Raw genomic sequence first — 20,502 nt, forward strand, 5'->3', positions numbered from 1 at the left:
TCTGCAATGTCCCAGCCCCGCCGTGTTTGCAGGGGACATGTCTAAACCCCCCTTCCCCTGCCAACCCACCAGGCAGGGCACAGTGACATTGCCAGCAATGCCCAACGCCCTGCACTGAGCCCAGCTGCTGCTGCCCACCAGCAAAACCCCTCCAGCAGTGAACTGCAGAGCTGTAAATCCCCCCACACCCTTCCCCAGCAGCCTCAGCAGGTATCAACAAGGCTGGATTTGCCTCCCGGCAGCTAAGCTTAGTGCAAGGTGTGCAGCTATTTGAGATCATCAAACCTTTTGTGCGCAACCAGCTCATCTCCATCCAGCCTGGCCCCAAACACCCTCAAACCCTGACCGAGAGAAGCTCTTGGCCCTCTCCTCCCGACAGCATCGCTGCTCGGGGTCCTGTCGGGAGTCCTGAGGCTTCGGGTGGGCTGGAGAGAGCCCTTCTCCCCACGGCGTGTGAGCAGGAGCCGTGCTGGCAGCAGGATCCGGCCCCGGCAGGGATCAGGTCTCGTAGCCATAGCAGCAGGGTATTTATTACAGCCCGGCCACGCTCCACCCCGGGCTGGCGGACTTTAGCCCTTAATAGAATAGAAAAAGTAGCAGCAGACGCCTCCAATCCCAACTGGCAGCTTAAAACACAAGGAGGGTCCCCAAAGTAATGGTGAGTGAAGCGTTTCGGCTGATACAAACTGCTCACCCCCTGCTCCCCCCATCCAGATTGTAAAGCTGGTTTTTTTTCTTCTCTCCTTCTCCTTCCTCGCTTCGTGCTACAGGCAAAATTTCTGTCCCAGGATCAAATTAATGGTACGTACAGTTTTGTTCTGGTTTTGAGTTTTTTCTATTAGGAATATCAGCTTAACATATATATAAAAAATACATATATAAATGGCACTTCCCCCAAAAGCATCTTGGTCTGGGCTTGTGCTCCCCCATTTGCCCTCCTCCCAGCTCTCGAGGGGATCTGCTTGCTCTAAAACCAGAGAAATCCCCCCAATCTCATTAGGACAGTGCTGGGCACAGGCAGGGAGCTGAAGCCACCCGCAGACCCACCGGCTGGATTTGCGTGGAGGCCAGCAGAGGTTAACCAGCGACCTCCCAACCCCACAAACGCATCAGCCCCGGCCAAGCTAGCAGGGACCAGGAGAAATTTCAGGTGACCGTTTGCAGTACTGGAGGTTTCACGTACGAAGGGAGCGAAGGTGAAGGAGGAAGAGAAGGAAGGGGAGGGTGCAGGAAGTACAAATTCTCACTGCAAGGCACTGGGGCTCTCCCTGGGAAAGGGGACCTCTGCCTTGGATGGGAACGAGGAAGGGTTTGCTACGAGAATGGCAGAAGAAAGCTGAAATAAGAGTCTTATTGCAAATCTGTTAATCTGCAGCGCCCTTGGGCTCAGTAAACTCTGCAGGATTGCTGCAGGAGGCGGCTGGGGCAGGGGGAGGCCACGGCACCCACAGGGCCCTGGCACCCTGCGCTCACGCCTGCAATAAGGTCGAGGGACAGAGAGGATGAGGACGGGCACAGAGGGCGATCGCACCAAAACAGGCTGATTTTTACATTGTCCCTATGCAGCACAACTTGCCCGTTCGCATTGAGCGTGAGGAGGAGCAGAGCCTGCCGCTGCGCTGGGAGCAGTGTGGGAAGGGAGGATGGCAGCCTTATCTAGGTCAGCTGCAACCCTTCTTTATTTATTTGAAAACTGCGAAGGCAGCGTTCGAGGGGGAAGGGGAGAGAGCGAGCAGGCGGGCGAGGGCTGCGGGGAGAAGCAAGGGAGGGGAGATGCTGCAGCGGGATGGCAGCAGGGCAGGCAGAGGCTCTCCTCCGCTACACTCTGGCAGCTGGTAGCACTCAAAATACGACATCACTGGTTCTTTTGTCTTTTATTAAAATCCAGCCGGTGGCAGGCCAAGGCAGGGGCAAGTGCCAGACCCTGCACAGACCGTGGCAGGGACCAAACGAGCATCCACCATCGCTCCTTAAGGCTCATTCCTTCAGCATCCTCCCCTACCCCGCTGAAGGAGGAGAAAAGTACTTTTCAACAGTATTCTACATATTTGGAAGCCCGACTCCACTTAAAGGCTTGCTTCATTAGGCTGAAGGGCCCCAATTACCTCAGTTATTCACAAGTTTGGATTTTAATTGCCCTTGGCACTTTGCCCAGGGTCCTCCCGCACTGCCCATCATCTCCCTTGAAATGAGACACCCCGAACCGGACACAATATCCCCGCTGGAACCCTTCCAACGCCGCCTGACCGAGCAACGGGAGAGAAAAAAATGTCACTGGTAGATCAATGTAATCTTACATGGCATAACAGAGTTTTGGTTTTTAATTAGAGTTCAAGGAATGTTTTTCCCTGTACGACAAGAAACAAAACGGCAAGATAAAAGCCTCCGACCTGATGGCAGTGATGCGGTGCCTGGGAGCCAGCCCGACGCCGGGAGAGGTGCAGAGACACCTGCACTTGCACACCATCGGTAAGCCAAGTGCCGCGGCAGCACATGAATAAAACACACTGGATTACGGTCAGAGAAATTCAACTTTTTCTGTGGTCAGGAGACTGCATGCAAAGACAGGAGGCTGCCTGGAGCCTAGATGATGATACCCACTCTCAGGTGAAACAGCCCAAGCAATGCAGTGTAACCAAGAGCAGTCACCAAAACCTAGTCTGATGTGCTAGGCGGTGAGCAAAGTTGAGGACACAGATCAAAATAGTGCCATTAAAGAAGAAAAAGCTTCAAAGGCAGCAGGAGGCATACATATCGATCATGGATTTTGAGGCTGGGAAGCTGTCCAGTCCAACCAGCAGAGTTAGAAAAGCATAGAAAGACATTAATCTGCAGGTATGTATGAATAAACTCAAAGCACAGCACAAAGACCAAAGAAGAATCATGAAATAAGGTGAGCTGGATTAATGATTCTGGATACAAGGTGTCAGAGCACAAGTCTAGCAAAGCTATACATGGGTTTTGCAGCAGGAGAAAGCTCCCAGCAGTGGTGCACCCTGGTCCAGACCAGAGTCATGCAAAAGGGAAGAGGAAGGGGAGGCAGGGGGTGAGAGGAGGGGGATGCTTAGATCTGGACCCAGACTACAAAACTGAGCCATTCCTAAAAAAATCTGCTCTGATTTTTCCAGACAGAAACGCAGAGCTGGATTTCTCCACTTTCCTGAATATAATGTACAGGCAAATGAAGCAAGAGGAACCCGAGAGGGAAATCCTCACGGCCTTGTCCATGATAGACAGGCAGAAGAGAGGCGTTATCTCTGTTTCGGAGCTGAGAGCCAAACTTACAAGACTGGGAGAAAAGCTTTCCGAGGAAGAAGGTATTTTGCAATTCAAAGATATATCAAATGCGCCCCATCTTCACATTTCCTTCCTGATTTTCCTCTGTAATCAAATCTGGGACGAGGCACTTCCAGCCGGGGAGCAAGGAAGGACCTGTGCCAGCAGGAGCTGGTGCCCCCCTTGGTGGGGGGGAGGAGGGATGTCCCCCCATCACGCCCGAGACACGTGGTGGACCAGGGCATTGCCCCTTGCCATCGTGTCCCCAGGCCCACCCCACCGGCACCAGTCTCCTGCCTGCCACAGCCATACGATAAGCCCGGGCCTTCGTTCAAAACACTTTGCCCACGTAAGCCAGAGCCCCGAGCTGAGCCCAGGCACACACAGAGAGCGGGGAGCGCTCCCCGAGCCGAGCGCGTTAGCGACAGCGGCTCACGGCACCTGATTAAGACTCATGTGACAGTGAGGTCACCTCGCTGTTGCCACCCTCTACCCACACCACGATCGCCAAGCAGGTATTTTATACCTTGCAGAAGAGGTAAGGCAGCTGCCCACTAACCCAGACACCTTTTCCCTTTCTTGAGTTGTTTCCTGAATGATGATTTTTCACCCCCAAGATACTTTGCTGTATTTATAAAGTCCCACGAAGGGCCCTGGGAGAGCGTCCATCCCCGCAGCTGCAGGGATGCTGTAAGGAGCACTCAGGGCACTGGCAGTTTCTCAAGAGCGCTGCTGCGGTGAGCTCTGTGGCCAGCACAGTTTGGGAAAGAGAGGGGGGCTTTTCAATTAAAATTAATTAAAAAAACCCAAACCACCACGAAAAACCTGTCCTGTTTGTCAGAAGTTTGCCTCCAAGGGGCACAATAGGATGGGATTTCCAGGAAGCTGAAAATGATCAAAACCTTTTGGACAGATTTTTGCCCTAGGCATTTTATGTACGTACATGAGCTCTTTAAACGCATGCCCCACTTTTCCAGCTCTCACAGGCTGCAGGAGGGGCCCCGGCCTGCGGGAGGGCAGGGCAGCGCTCTGCGCACCCCTCTGCCCACCAGCCCCACAGACAGGGTGTCCCGTCCCCTCCTTGCTCCGACCCACGTCACCCGTGGGTGCTTCTCCTGCTCTCGCTGAGCTCTTGCCTCTCCGACCCTGCTGCAGAGAGCGGGCTCTGGAGCTCGCGCATTAATGCTCCGTCTTCGGCGGAGAGCAAGTAGAAAAACCCACCAGTGGTTTGATATGGGCAAGGAGTGAGTTTTACCAGGGTTCTGGGGTTCGTACAGACCCCGCTAGGCTCCTCGGGCGTACAAGAGCTGTCCTTTCTAATGTTAAAGTAGAATTCAGATTTAATCAGAGCAAGGCTGGTCGGTCCAGCCGCCATCACCAGCTTCACGAGTGACAGGCCAACCGGGCAGGTCTTCCGAGTGCTTTCTTCAGTTGTTTAACTCGAATAATAGTTTATGCAGCTATTTACATCTGAAAACACTTTCAGAGCTATTGTGAGAGCTGAACAGTGAAGGCACGGAGACACTAACCCTGAATAAGGGCATCCTAGCAAGAACCGCTGTTAGATAAAGAAGATTTGGGGAGTGCAGGAGGATTTCCCATTACTTTGGGAGTAGACATGCAGCCTACACGCCGACTTGTAACAGGCACTGTAGATGCTAATGTAGCAGGTGATGCTGCTTCTCACCAAGAAATTCCCCCTTTGGCTTAACACGCTGAACTCCAGCTAAGCTGCTATAAATATTTGATGCCAGAACAGACTCAATTTCATTAGCATCTGCGATTGTTCAGTAACTACTGGCACGTACCTTCATTTACAGTGGCTCCAGAAAAGCCTTCATTTTAATTTAACATACTTTTACCAAATGAGAACCAACACATTTTTCTTGTGTTATTTTTAAATGTTCTCGGCAGAATTAAATATTTTCTTTTATTTATGTCCTCCGAAGCATTTGATTACCATCAGGGTAAGGAGGATTACATCTCCTGGAAAGGACGGACTGTTACTTACCGTGCACCAACAGCATTTCTCACAACAGCCCCTCATTTATCCCACGCCGCAACCAGATCCTGCCGGCAGCAGCTTCCACGGGGGCTGCGCTTACCCCCTTTATACACACCGATACCTGACTGCAAGCAGAGGGGCGGAGGGGAAACCTGTGCCTCATCCCACACCCACATGAACAGCGGAGAGAGGAAACGGGTCACGCTGCTCATAGAGACCCTCCACAGTTATTTACAGTAAAACAGCTTTTCTCCCCCTAAACCTCCCCTCCTCCAGTGACCTTCCCCCCCACCCCACCCCAGATTTCACAACTGGTAACTGCAAAGCTCTTATCCGGTGCCCCGGTGTGAGTACTCGGAGTCTTATTTAAACAACCACAGCTCCTCCAGCCTGAACGGCGGTTCTGGTAAGCTCAGGCGAGCAGCTCACGAGTAAACGCAGAGCAGCCTCCGCCGACCTGCCCTCACCCATGTCAGAAAGGGGGAGCACTCCAGCACTGCCCCAGCCGGGTGACCCCAGCCCGGCCGAAGATTACGGAGGACTTGTAATTAGCGCGTGGCCGCGTATAATCCATCTGCTCTAACGGTCTATCAACAGGTTCTAAACACCTACAACGCGTCCTGCTAACAGAATACCGAACGATGAATGCAGGCCCACAACCCAACAGCTTTCCCCTCCCGCAGACCGCCTGCACAGCCTCCAGCCACGATCCTGATCACGTGCTGCTGGCCCCCCAAAACAACCCCGCAACGCACGCGTGACCAGCGCACGCCCCTCCACATCAGCAAGCGTGCAAGCAAGCAAAAAAACCTCTCCTGGACTGTATTAGATACCTTATGGAAGGAAACTGCTGCCCAAAACGTTATCAAATAAAAGCTGCTGGGATTCTCCGACATTTGTTTTAGCACCCACCCACTATATGTTAGGGGTAAAGTAAACAAGCAAGGGAATTCACCTCCTCCCCCATCATCGGAAGGAACACGGCATCTAATTCCCAGTAGCGGCTTCATTCAGCAATATTTAACATTACTTTTCTATGCATCTACGTACTTCTATTTTATTGACATCATTTGACAGGAAAAATACCATTCAATGGTTTGGGCTGTACAGATGAGAGCATTTTAAGGCAGGTAACTGCTGTCACTGCCCAGGCGTTCCCAAAGCTGGAATGAAAAGCAGCCAGGTGCCAACTGCACGGCTACCGCTTCCTTAGCGGTGTTTTCAGGGAGGGCCTTAGAGCCCCAGCTGAGCAGGCATTCTTGGCTTTCAAACACTAAAGCCCACCGATGCCAACAAGAGTCACACAGATCTACTTGAAGCTGGGCACATCACCTGCACGAGCACTTAGTTCTGTCTAAATTGAACAGGGACAGGTTTGCTGTTCAAGCCAAACGGGCCACTCCTACCATGAGTAATTAAAAGCTGATTTGGGATTAAATTTGCGCATCTTTTCCACGTGGAACTCAGAGATGGACATCTCTGCTCCAGAAAGCCAGACACTGAAATCAAAATGCTGACTGACACCAGTTTAACACTACAATCTGGATGGCACCTCCAACCGATCCCAGAAGTGATTGCTTTTACAAAAATGGCTTGAAAACCCAAATCCTGCATTGCTCTTCTTCTGAAGATCACAATATCCCCAATACATGCCACTGAAACTTGTATTTTCTTTTAATCTTTCAGTTGACGACCTGCTAAAAGAAGCCAAAGTTGGACCAAACGGAACAATAAAATATGAAGAATTCGTTCGCAACATTTGTCCTCCTACAGTCAGCAACTGAAATTCAAAAGAGCAGATCTGGTAAGAGCAGGACCTGAAATGGTTTTGGCTTCGATTTTCCCTAGTTACTGCTTGGACTCAGGAATCATCATTTGCCTTTTAAAAAATCCTTATTTTGCCTTGACAATAGTGCTTACACTTACACACGTTCCCACCCCTTTTCTGGAGAAATGCTGTCACAAAACGTGAGCTCTCTGTTATTTAAATAAACCGAACGTAACACTCCCTTGTGTAACATGTGTCATGCCTAAAAAAAAACCCCAGCTCTTCTTTTAAAAACGCATTTAAGCCTACAGATTGCGGCAGAAATGATAACTTGCCGTTACGCTCTCACGGTGACTGTGTCGCAAGGAGCCAGCATCGCCCGTAACCATTTGCTGCTTCCACACACCCAGGGCCAGACAGTTCTTTGTGCAGAAACAGATCCCCAGGAAGCTTGATTATGTCACGATGGTGGTATAATTTAGTGTAATTAGGCGCAGTTCCCCGGTATTCCTTGGATCCACGATCTGATCCGATAACTCCCAACCAGATGTTCCCCCGTCACGAAGTTGTCAAGTTAACAGCCCCGCTGGCGGGGCGGCCACGTCCCTGTTGGCTACCCGGAGCAGCAGGAGAAGGCAGCCGGCAATTCTCCCACTCCCCCAGTTAGCGATGCTCACCGGCTGCAGGGGACGACTCCCAGTCCCCAAGCACCGGAACGGTCTCTGATCACTGTCTCGTTCCTCCTCATCCTTCGCTCCCCCAACAGATAAGACCCCTGTATTGCTGTACTCCTGCCACATTATTTATTAAGGTGCAGTATCCTGCAACGTCAAGGCTCTGTGCAGTTAAGCAGCCCCTGCGTTCTGAGGCAAAACGCTGAAAATGCTGCGCTTGGTAAACGTATTTGTCACCAAGTTCTGGGCTAGCTGCCCAGAACATGCTCCTGGAGACAGCCTGGCAGGGAAAAACAGAGGCCATGAAAATTCAGCTTCTCTACAGTAAGGAAAACCACCTCATCTCTCTTGCCTGTAGGCTGACTAAAACCAATGCGACCCAGAGAAGTCGTTGTCGATCTTATTCCACCTGCATCTTGGCAGCCTTAGCTGAGGTCCTCAGGCTGGTATGAAATTTAGGACAACGTACAGCAGATTCTCTCTGGAGTCACCTGGAAATGTGCAGAGACCATCTTTGCACGGTCACAGCACAAGCGGCGACGTGCAAAGCGCACTGGAAGAGCACACGCTCCTGCCGGGTCTGCTGCGGCTTCTACCCACGGGAGCCCCCTTCGCCTCATGCCTCTCCTTCCTCCTTTAAATTCTGAATCTTCATCACTGAAGCAACGAGCTCACTCTTTGCTCAATCTGTGAAATGACCAGCAATTAAATCAGTACGGCCCTCGCAGATACGATGCATTTATCCCCTACTGAGGCACCGAGCACGGCCTGACCGCCGCAGACTAAGGCTGCCATGAAAACCATCACGCATCGCTGCAACACCTGGAATCAACCGGGACTGAAACTAGCACAAACTTGGTCAGAACCTGAAAAAGCAAAGCATGAGCCAATCTGACGCCTTCCACATCAGGAACTGTCTCTCTCGAAAGGTAAGGTAGGGATTATTCTCATGGAATATTATTGCATGGGGGTAAAAAAGCACAAAAGATTAAATGACATGCTGAAAGCTATGCAAGGAATGGAAGCGGACCCAGGATGTAGCTTTCTGACAAATGGCAGTTTCGTGCCCAGCCTCCCGATTCGGAGCCAAGCTGCAGAGCCTGCGGGTCTCGCAAGACGGCAGTCCCAGACTAACCCAGTAAGCTCAGACTTGGATCCTGACGTGCCAAGATACGAACCAAAGGCCCTCTGAGCAGCAAAGGATCATGCTTCGAAGGGAAAGAAACTGCTCGATGTAGAACTGACAAACCTTGTCATGCCTGGCTGCTGCATCCCTCAATTCTGTATTAGCGATTCCTACTCTCCAGATAGAAAACAAAACATAAAACCCCTCGTTTCTCTGAAAATGAGAGCTACGAGCAGCTCAACACCCAGATAACACTCCAGAAAAACATTATACAGTGAAATAGAGACAGGATTCACTAGAAAAGCCAAGAACAGGCTCCAAATAACAGCAAAAGACAGGATTTCCCTTGTAACTCTCTTCCCAGTGTTCGCAGTTTGGACAAAAAACCCACCTACCTTGACGCTGAGCCTTTGAGCGCTAGTGCCTTTTGGAGTCCGCTCACGGCATGGAGTTCGGTTTCTGCCACCGGAGCTGTTCCAGAGCTTCGCTACAGAAGTACCAGAGATGAAGGGGAGCGAAAACCTCAGCTGCTTTGAGCCTGAGCACAATTAGCTTATGAAACGAGGAGTTCATTTAGAAGCATTTGTTTCCAATATGCATCAATTACCAAATTACAAATGAGCCACTACGCATGTTAATTCTTCCTTATTGACCAGAACAGTTGATAAACAAATCCTTTCAGCTGCAAACAATATAAAAGCTTGTACGTTATGGGGATTGATCAGCTCAAAATCACTTTGGATTACTCCAGAACACATCTGTATCGTAACAGGAGGTTACCACCCCCTCTGAGGGGACAAGCCTCACCCCAATAAAAGCTAGCAAAAAGGAACGGTGCTTCACACACTCTCACAAAACAAAAGCAGCATTGTTAGAGCCTGGAGAGACAAGTGTGAGACACCCCACGCCACAAAACGCTCAGAAGCAAAGCGTTCCGGTTCAAAAGGGACCTTTGCGACTCCCAGTTCACAGAAAACACCCTGCCACCCTCCCCTTTATTATTTTTCCCCCCAGGAAACACAACGTAACTGAATGCTTTTTATTACATCTAAAGATTTCTACATAAACAGGTAACATTCAATAGGTAAACCATTTTTTTTTTTCCAATGCATATAATAAATATTTTCACTTGGTACTTTTATACAAACTGACATTGGTCTACTATACATTTTTAAAAGCCATTTACTGGTTTGGCATGCCGTATGGAAACTAAGAGAAAGTTTTAAGGCAATGAATGACAGATTTAAATTCATGGAATTAATGGTATTTTTAATATTCTCCTTATATACATTTCTCCCTTTGTTAATTAAAACAATTAACAGCAGCACTTTCGGGGACCACCAGCAATTTTCCCTTGTTAGAAATCTAAGCTCTGTTAAAAAATAAAAAAAAAAAAACAAAAGGAAGAAAAAACCAGTTACACTGACAAACCAAAATCCTTTCCATTTAAAATGTGCTTACAACCCTGAAATGTTAAACTGCGACAAAGAATTCATTTTCAAAACGTTCTCTCACAGTCCTTAGCTCTGTGTTGGGAGGCAGGTCCAAGAGAGTCCAATGAAAATCTATCAGTCGTCCCGTCCTTGAAAGGCTTATTGACTCCTTGCCACGGAGAGGAAAGGGCAAGCCTGGAACTGCTGTCGCATCTATCGTTATGGAAGTGCTACAAAGTTTTGAGCGCATGGCGTAGGTTACAGCTCAGCGCGGTTTTTCCATCTTGTACAGGACGCATCGGTCATGCCCTCGAGAGCGATTCAAAGCCACTTCCACCCTGCTCTTCGAGCAACAGCTAGGCGCTCGTGCCGGTGTGTATGTGCACGTACACAGAGCGCTACACCCGACCCGCGCACACGTGCACGTGCGCGCGCACCCCGCTCCTCCGGTGGGAGAATCTGAGGACAAGAGACCACTAGTCTAAGGATCACAGAAGGGAGCAGTACCGCAAGCCAGGCCGCCCCGGGTTGCTTCACTGCGTCTTTGATAACAGGCGACAACGGAGGCTGAGTTTTGGAGCGACGTTTGCAGGGAACTGGTCGAGAACTCAGACTGAGACTTCTACCAAGCAATGTTAACTGTGGTCAGAGGCACAGAGAATTATCAACTATAAAGAACACCCTAGCATGAAACAGGAATACTCACAAAGCATATGGGATTAATACCACAAAGGAGGACTTGAGAACATTTCTGTCCCGTCCTTGTAGAGCCATGAGGTTAAAGAAATGACAACGGTGAACTGAACAGCCTTCCTTCCCTTCAGGGTAGCTTGTGAGGAAATGGAAGACGTTATCAGCCGACCTCACTTTCCAAAAGCTAAGACAGGCATAAAGATGCCAGATCCCGCGTCACCACACACTCGCCACATTTCGTTTTATAGGTGAATTAACAAGATTTTAATACCATTGTCAAAAGTGACATAAGCTGCTCTTCAGGTCATCTTTAACAATACAGTCAATGGAAACGTTGCCACAATCGTCGGTAAAACAGCCGCAAGCTCTCCCGCATCTCTCGTAGGTGTTTCAGAAGCTGGGAACACGCACGCCCCCAGTTACGCTGACGGCAGTCGCGCTCCGCATTTACAAACGGTATTATAGCAAAGCATATGCTCTGAAGTTACCAGATTAGTATTCATGACTAAAATGTACGAGATCTATTCCTAGTGTAGGCTTAATCACTTCAAAATCAGACTGAGTTTAAAAAATAAGTATTTCCCATTTTCTATCCTTTTATTTATTTTTTAACTGACATTTAATAAATTATAAAATTGGTGTATGGTGAAATATATATATCAGCCAGATATGTATGAAATACACATGCATGGGAAAAACTATTTAACTCACTTTTAACTCACACACACAGATCTATAAATACATATATACACACACATATACATATAAACACAAACATTTGTTTTCAAAATTCAAGTCAACTATTTAGTGGCAGAGGGATGCTGTAAAAACACTAAAAACGATTTTGATGCCACATAATGTGAACCTTTCAAATAACCATACGACTGATCATACAGCAATACCTAATGCTACTTGGATTAAAGTTTTTTTTCTTTTTTTTCTTTTTTTTTTTCTTTTTTTTTTTCTTTTTTAATCAATGCAAGATTTTGAGACAACTTCATAGGCAAAAGGTGGCCCTTGTCAATGCTCAAAGCAACTAGCTGCAATCAACAGTTTTGAACATTAAAAATTCAGACAAGAATCTGCTAATTTTAGTATTCCTTACTCTCTCTTCCTGATAAACTTGTTACCTGCACTTTCAACCAGTTATAAAAATATTTTTCACATCAGAGGAAATATTTACTCTCTCTGACATGGACTTTGGGACACAAGAGAATCACCTCCTTCCCTCCCCCTTCTCTTACTTTAAAGAATCTCCTGAAAAACTGCATTCCAGCTATTTACACATTTCACTCTCTGATAAGAACGGATCAGCCCAAACAACGACCCACCAGTTCTAAAAAAAGGTTTTCCTACGCCATGCACAACTCCAACAAAAACAAAAAGATAAAAGAAGCCGGGAAGTAGGTATGGCTCAAGGGTCAACATAAGCGTACTGAAAAAATCAGGGAAATCAAATTAATTACAAGGCCAAAAAGAGAAAACTGAATTTGGAAACCCACTACCCTAAGAGACTTCAGTAGGTAGCACTATGTTGGAGTACAGGGGCTACAGGGTGGGGCTTTTTTATTGGGTTGGTTTTTGGTTTAAGAGACTGACTTTGAACATTTAATAATAATTTTGATGGATGTGAACTCAGAAGACAGCGTACCAAGACCATTATCAGCTGCACAAACCATGCAACGGTTGTTGGTTGTTTGTATTTTCTCCCTTTTGTTGACAAGGTCACTTTTAAGCAGAAATTTGATCTACTGCAGCTAAAAGTAGGTTTCTCCAGACAGAATAAGACAGGCCTCAAGTCAACAGGCCATTTATACACGCATGGCTAGCTTTAAAGCACAAGCAGTTCCACAAATTTAAAACTGACACATGCTTAATATTTTGCTGATGAGGATCTTACGTTATTTTAAAAGGCTTTCATAGTAAGTTCTTAGAAAAAAAATACAGTCCAAGGCGTCAATGCTTTTATTAGAGGCTAGATTCTATAAAAATTCTGTCTTGTCCCATACGAGCACAGCTAAGTAAATCCTCAGTCTGAGGTTTTATGGTCTGGCCCTTAAGAATAGCTGGTGCACTAATGAGCTTGCAACATGCTTGATTAAAGCATGGAATTTAAAAAATTGTCTGAATGGAGGCCCAGGTAGAACCAGAAATGACCAAAAGGAAAAAAACATCAAAAAAACCAAACCCACTCCTGAAAGGCTATGTCCTGCAAACCGAGGGGATGCTGTGGAATAGTTTGGGTAGGGTTTATTCTGCTTTAAGCATAATAAAATCTGCACTAGATATGGGATGGGGAAATTAGATTCCACCAACGGTAAATGTCTCCAAGAGAAAAAAACAACCCTCTCACAAGTTTGAACTTTAAAAGTTCAGCTCCTTTCCTGTTTATGTTACTGTGAAGAAAATAATGCCATTTGGGTCCAAACTATGGGGGGGGGAAAGTAACTTACATGACAAATGCACAGGTGTAATCTTCAACATCCATAAAAATGAACTGAAGCTCCTTGTTTTTGTTAATTTTTTTTTGTTTTGTGTTTTTTTTTTCTTATTTTTACCAGCGAGGCCATCTTAGGTTTATATACAAAAGTAAAACTGAAAATATACTTTTGTTCTCTGTACACATAAATTTTTTTCCCTAAAAAAGGAAAAAAACTTGTCTATGTTTCTAACATAAAGTAAAACCAAGCACAAAGATTTCCTCTGACGAGTTCATTTACTCCAAAAATCAGTCCAATGAAATAATGTCTGGTATGATACCAAAGATAGACGCCGTGTCCGTGCTGCTCCTACTTGCAACTGGATGACCATGATTCTCTCGCAGGCTGTTGGAGGAAACAAGACTGCTGTTACTGCCACTATTGCTACCATTTGTGGCTGGCAGAGAACTGCTTCCTCCTGCATTTAGCTGATCGAGAAACATCTGAGATGAAGTGTATGGGAAAAAACGAGAGTGTAAGAGTTCTTGATCATCTGATGCGGAAACTGCCGCGGCTGCAGCGGCAAGAAGGGATGTGTTGTAATGCTGGGGGGGAAAAACAACATTTTCAAGTTACATTTCAGACACCATAGTTTTGATTCAGACCAGCACAAAAGAAGGTATTTGTAAGCTAAAGCTCTGACAGCTTCTGGATTTCACACCAGCTCGTCTACTCCACCTTTCTGTAAGGTAAGTGGACCGATGCAGTGAACTTTTACCTCTGCGGCCCCTGATTTCTGAAGCCAAAAGAAACTGGAAATACTAGTATTAGTAAGAGCAAACACTAGAAAGGTAACAGTATCGCAAGACACCCAAAACAGGAAGAAAGGGTAAGAAGCAGCACTCTTTTTTACCTCTTCAAAAAATTCCTTGGTGGAAAAACTCCCCAAAATTCAAAGAAACATTTTGCCATCCCTCTCCTCCGCTCAAAAGTCACAGACCAACCACCGCTGGTGAAACTATGTGCTAATCACTGCTGGTGGAGGAAAGCATACTTGTGTGAAAAACGCATTTAGAAATAGCACGCTTAGTCCCATTAGACGGCAGCAAGGGCTGTCCCGAGTTACACTCTGTGCTGGGCAGCCCCTGAAAGGCAAGAACTTTAGCTACGAAGAACCAGGTTTTAAATACAATCTCTCCATAGGGTAATTTTGCTCTTGATATTTCTTTCCACTATGATGAAAGATCCATGCAGGCTATTCAGCCTTGTTCCCTGAAATCTCTGCACTGGTATAACTATGCCGAATCAGCGCAGCGTCAGACTTCCGCACTACTTGTTTCAGAATAATTCTCGTATCTATGTTTTTTCTGAATATCAAGATAGCTTTTCTGAATCCAAATTCTACAGTGCAGGCTCTGGTCTTAATTATGATATGCAGGAAGCGTCCCTCTACATTTAGTGCAATTCTCCTCCTTGAGATTGCAGAACACACACAAAGGGACAAAGAGCAGGGGAGCCACCCCAGCCCCGTTCTTTTCTGGGAGGCACAGGAGGAAAAGTGATCAAGTGGAAGGACTTGCCAACCAAGACTCCTTTTGAGAATGACCTGCTTAGTTCCCAAAACTGGAGAAGCCAGCACCAATCTAGCCCATTTCAGTAAGCACTTACAGAAAGGTGGCAAACACGGTATGAACAGGCACGCAGCCTCAGAAAAACCTGAGAGCTGCCCCTGACACTCTGCATCATTCAAAGGACTGTCAAGAGCCCCAGTGGTGGGGCCCAGACTGTCAGACAGCCCAAGGTCAGACCTCAGGTCTGAAAACATAAGGAGGTGGGCTGGTGGACCTTCAGCCATGGCCCAGTGTCATTCCACAACACAACAGTGGCTGACTGAGCTTAACCCTTGGAAACTAAAACGCTGATCTTTTGTTATGCCTTATCCTACACCCTTACTGAGGCTGTGCTTATGTTTGGTCACAGCTTCTATGTGTATAAAATAAAGCTGCAGCCTGCCTGCATTTACACCTACATCATACATCTGCTCCTTCCTTGCCTATACATCCATGCCAGCAAGTTCTTCTCAGAAAAGATTATCTGCCATATGACTTGATTTTCCTTGACTTACCTGATTGTCTCCTGACAGGAAAGGGAAGAAATCTAAACCTGTAAAGAGCCAAAGGAAAAAATTAAGCTTCTCAAAACAAGCAAGCACCTCCCCTTTTTCCCACCATTTATTTTGAAATAAAGCCAGCGTAATACTGACGGCACTTCAGATTCTCTTCACTACTGGAGCGTGCAAAACATCAACCTTTTAAAACCTTAAGATACTTTTTTTTTTTTTAAATACCATCTCATCCTCCATGGATGCAAAATAGTATTTTATACTAACGGATTGTCAAATGACGGCATGTTTAAATCCTTTTATGATAGTTATTATTGCTTGGACGGCTGTACTTACAGCTACAAACAGCTAGAAAGCTCACCTTGCAAGTCATAAGGCATAGGTGTCATATGGAATGGATGCCTGTAGTCTTGGATAAGTGATGTATTGATGTAGCTGGTGTCAACAGCAGGAAGGCTTGGTGTTCTCGACACAGGAGATGCTTGATGGGGTAAATTTAAAATGCTGGAAGAAACAAAGGCTTGTTACAAGCGTAAAATACAATCTTGGCTTTAATGCTAGAAGAACAGCATTTGAAGATTTCTACTGCTGTCCCACGCAGGGTATGCCCGTTTTCAAATTTAACGCAAAGTCATGTGCATTCTGAACTTCGTTACAGGTGCGCAACAACAACTTTCTGACTAAACTTCAAAGCTTGCCTAGATAGGATCAAGATGCTACAGCACCTCAGTGAGTCTTGTAAGGACTGTAAAGGGCGGGGGAGTGGGGTGGGGTGTGAGGAAGACATGAGCATCACGTGTTCGCCAAAATAACGTTGTGAGGAGATAGTTTATCAGAAAAGTTAATTTAGTCCAAGCCAGACTGCAGCCCAAGTCCAGCAAAGTTAAAAGCAAAGCAAAGCTCAGTCTCAAACAGTAGGAACTGATGGCTCACTATAAATGGTACTGGGATCTCTGCTACGAATCTGCTACAAATACTCCTAAGCTAGGACAAGACAATCCTAAAGGTATACTGAACTTCCCAAAAAGCTACAAACCTGCACAACACCACAACAGACTCTCTACAAGGTAATTCGCAACAGAAGACAGCCAAAAAGGTCTTGAGGAGTTTTAACCGATCACCGAGTCATTTACAGCACCGGAGCAGTAATCAGTTCAACAACAGGACCCCTTCCATTTAGCCTCAGTTTTCATCCCTATGTGTTTACGTAAACAGGGTGCTATTAACAGCTTAGCCACCTAGGTGTAATCAGGTTATTCTGGCATTCTTTATTACTACGCTACTGGCAGTAACCACCAGCAAAACCCACACACTCGCATACCACACCCATGCTTCTCACGGCTCTTGCTCTCCGTAGGTTGCTGCTTTCCTACTTCCCTACGGAAGAAAAACATTGCCAACTCTGCAAAAGCATACTTCTCAACCACAACCTTCTGCACCATTTTATACTCATTTTCATAAATACGAGTGTAAATACAATTAAAAAACCGTATCATGATACACCCTTAACTCAAAGTCGTTATTCCAACCTTTTCAGGCCTGTGACCTGAGACCAAATCCATTTGCTCCGAGCTGCTAAATCAGGATATAATGCAAATACAGAACTTTCTAGACAAAATTGCTTTTTAAATTTATTACTACTCTCCATCATGAGATTATTTGCTCTGCATTGGCCCGGATACTTTATTCTCACCCTTTATTATTTAACGGTGATGCTGGAGATATGGAAGGACAGCTTCTCTTTGCAGACGGTTCTTCCTCCTCTTCGTCTGACGAGCTATCAATGGTTAAATCAATCACTTCTACCTTCTTGTTTTTATTTGACTGTTGGTGAGAAGACACCTGGTGTTCCAAGGAAGAGCTTATGCATCCTACACAAAGTAAGTCAACATTATAAGCTATAGGTTACAACAACACTACAATCATCATAACATCATAGCTTATTATATCCTTCATAAACAAAGCTTATAACTTAGAATACAGGACAACAAAATTACGTAACATCGATAACAACTTCAAAGTACTATCAGCCCCAAACAGGTACTAGTCAAGTAATCTTTCTCACAAATTATCATTAAAAGCTACCAACATACATGCAAAAAATGGGCATTTTGAAAAGTTAAAGGAATATCAATATTTAACGGTTCAGTGGCATGACATTCAGTCCATACACCCCAAACCATGACTTTACCATCAACTCCGTTGTAAGATGCAGTTACTTCCTGCACTTCCTTCTTCGATCTCATAGGAGCCCATGATCCATCCTCCTTAAACTGAATTTCATCACAATCTGTACAATACTTCAGGATTTCCATGAACAACCTGTCAATCAAAAACATTTAATATCAGTCCTCAAAAAGAGCTCAACTCCTTTTTCTCCTCCAATATCTTTATTAGTCAGTGTAAATTTGAATTAGCGTTTAAAAAGAGCTGAAAGCTTTCATTGTTCCACCCTGCTCTCATCTGCTTCTTTGATAAAAAGGAGTAATTGAAAAATTTAAGATATTATCTAAAATAAAAATCTGCACATTCACATAAAGGAGCTACAGGAGTGGAATCCTGCAGAGCTCATGACACAGAACGTTCCATTTCCCAAAACAAAGGAAGAATGTGAACTAGCATTTAAAAAAATAATCTCCTCCTTACCCATATTTATCTTTGACACTATTTAATTGGGAAGCCCATACCTTAAAGGAGTCCATATAGCCGAATATTTAAGGACTACTATTTCCTGAAACCTCTTGCTAAGCGAAAACTTCCTAACAAAAGCCAAGCATGGGAATCTAAACTTGCAGCCTCTTCTCCTAGCTGCATCTCCTGAATCTCTTAGGATCCTGGCACCACATCACTCCCAGTGGGAATTCCAGCTTTTGACCAAGACTATTCATGTGGTTCTGCGTAGGAAAGAGCTTTGCTTTAATTAGTGAGAAAGTTCACTCTTTCCCAGATTGAAACATTTTCTAGAAATAACCTTCTCTTTGGGGTGCTATAGCACCTAGTCTCCAACATCCACATCTGGCAACACAAGAAGAAATAAGGAAAATGCATTGCTTTAATTATTACTCTTTGTCTTTGCTATTTTAGGCTGAAACCTAGAGCAAGGGACCCCACAGTTCTTCGATCCAAAGCAGAGACCTGTAAATCTCAGGGTCCGTGAATCCGAAGCAGCCTGTGCGAGCCCTGAGTGTCTCTTCAAGAGCTTTTTGCAAGGCCATAAAGCGGATCCCGAACAATCTTATGGTTCACTGGCAGGTCACCAAAACTAAGCATATACTCACGGAAAGAGACTCAATCCTTTGTGAGGTGGTTTTCTGGGATTCTGTTTGTTTCAGGGTTTTTAGTTTTGCTTTTGGGGGGGTTTGTTTGCTTTGGCTTTTTTTTTTTTTTTTGATTGGTTGGTTGTTGGGGTTTGGGATTGTGGTTTTTTTTGAGTAAAACATTTCTGAGAGTATTCTCAGAAGACTCTGCCTGTTCCCTTCCTTTATCACACTTTGGAAAGAAGATTCCTGTCTAAGGAATTAAAACACAAACCCAGGAATACACACTTGGCATTTCCTCATGGAAACCAATACTAGACTTACTTTTTTTTTTAACGTTTTGCAGGTAGGCAGTACCAGGGAATCAACCTCTATGCCACTTTCTAAATACAGCAACTCCCCAAGTGTGAAACTGTACAGGGAATTGTACACGCATTTGGAGGGGGGCAGTATTTATTTGGTCTAACATGAATATCTCCTATCAACTGTGCCAGATTTGTGCAGTTGCTCCATTAAAAGAAAAGACAACATGTGCTGTTTTCCCCTCGGGATCCAGCACTACGGAATGTTGGGGCGGGGGGGGGAACCAAACCCCATAACCGTTTTAGGCAGGATAGCTCAAAAATTTACCTAGGATTGGAAGGAATACCCTCCATTACTACTAACTTTAACAGTTTGATGACCACAATTCTTCCAGAATACTGAATGAAGAGGTACCTGGTTAGTAATTCTTTACCAACAGCATGGAAATTAAACAACATGGTAACTTAAAACAGGTCGCAGCCAGACAACCAAACTTTCAGAGCACTGTATTCTGTGCAGCACAAGAACAGTAAGCAGAGAGTGTAGGGTACCTCCTTCGTTTTGAGTCAAGTTTTACTCACCCATCAATAATGAGATGTTCGTAGGGAGCCTTCTTGTCACACACGGGGCACACCCAGGTTGGTTTCTTTTCGTTCATTTGAATATACAGAGTGGCATCAAAACACTGCAGGTGTGAACAAGTCAGGGCCCTACACGGTATAGTTAGCCGCATTTTACCAAGCTTGAAGAGGGGAAAACAAACAAACAAACAACAAGATTACATCATCTTGGTATTAAATTAACAAACAGGGCTTTTCTGTCTGAAAAGAGTTTGAGTTTTACTGCAGAAAGAACTCTCACACATCCAAGTCTTGATTAAAAGACATGCCACATACACCGTTGCCTCCTTCCTGTAGGTTTGTTCATCACATGAAAGAAAAAGTTACTAAAAGAAATAATCACATTTTTAACTCCATTTGATCAAGGAAACTGAGATCTACGTCCTTTCATGTTCCCATAACAAAATACAGAGTCCACTGAGCACCTGTAACAGTGTGTCCTGGACGAACCACAAAAAATGCTGCTTCCTCATTAATATTTTGAATGCTGATTAACATGGGTCAGTCCTCTCCTATTCACTCAAGAGTTAAATGTGCATTCAAGCTGCTGTCCCTCTCTCAGTCATCAGGGCACTACCAGAACTACTTGTTTAACTTTATAACTTTACAGTCACGGAAGCAAGCAGATAGAAAGCGCATTTGCAGGATTATGGATAATTTCCTGACGTGTCTCTGTAACTCCATCATTTTCACTGCTTTCTCCAAAGAACTGTCAGAAAGTGACTACTCACAAAATAAGTCACACCTGTTAACTATTAAGAAACGATTTTCTACTCCTCCTGCTGCGATAACCACCGCTGCTATG

The 20,502-nt window shown here is 45.5% G+C and overlaps 2 protein-coding genes across 5 annotated transcripts in view; one reads left to right on the forward strand and one right to left on the reverse strand.

Annotated features, from left to right (window-relative positions):
• Nucleotides 1-370: 370 nt before the first annotated feature.
• On the forward strand, nt 371-7,289 carry CALML4 (calmodulin like 4). 3 transcript variants are annotated; one of them, XM_064456028.1, is made up of 6 exons: nt 383-658; nt 771-801; nt 1,567-1,660; nt 2,329-2,469; nt 3,129-3,317; nt 6,968-7,289. In XM_064456028.1, the coding sequence occupies exons 2-6, from the start codon at nt 799-801 to the stop codon at nt 7,063-7,065; spliced, it is 525 nt and encodes a 174-aa protein (XP_064312098.1). In that variant the 5' UTR covers nt 383-658; nt 771-798; the 3' UTR covers nt 7,066-7,289. The 3 variants fall into 3 exon arrangements, with proteins under 3 accessions (XP_064312100.1, XP_064312098.1, XP_064312099.1); XM_064456029.1 differs by lacking the exon at nt 1,567-1,660 and having other exon boundaries at nt 384-658; XM_064456030.1 differs by lacking the exons at nt 1,567-1,660; nt 2,329-2,469 and having other exon boundaries at nt 371-658.
• Nucleotides 7,290-10,091: 2,802 nt separating this feature from the next.
• PIAS1 (protein inhibitor of activated STAT 1) overlaps nt 10,092-20,502 on the reverse strand; it is a 65,116-nt gene continuing 54,705 nt past the window's right edge. Inside the window, exons 9-14 of one of the 2 annotated variants that reach the window (XM_064456026.1) lie at nt 19,659-19,819; nt 17,709-17,839; nt 17,211-17,388; nt 15,879-16,021; nt 15,521-15,558; nt 10,092-13,800 (exon numbers count right to left, since the gene is read on the reverse strand). In XM_064456026.1, coding sequence (XP_064312096.1) covers nt 13,765-13,800; nt 15,521-15,558; nt 15,879-16,021; nt 17,211-17,388; nt 17,709-17,839; nt 19,659-19,819 — 687 coding nt within the window. In that variant the 3' untranslated portion in view covers nt 10,092-13,764. Of the gene's footprint in view, nt 14,001-15,520; nt 15,559-15,878; nt 16,022-17,210; nt 17,389-17,708; nt 17,840-19,658; nt 19,820-20,502 lie in introns of both variants that reach the window. The other variant, XM_064456025.1, reaches the window with a different exon arrangement.

The sequence above is a fragment of the Phalacrocorax carbo genome, chromosome 7, assembly GCF_963921805.1.
Source record: "Phalacrocorax carbo chromosome 7, bPhaCar2.1, whole genome shotgun sequence".
NCBI lineage: Eukaryota > Metazoa > Chordata > Aves > Suliformes > Phalacrocoracidae > Phalacrocorax > Phalacrocorax carbo.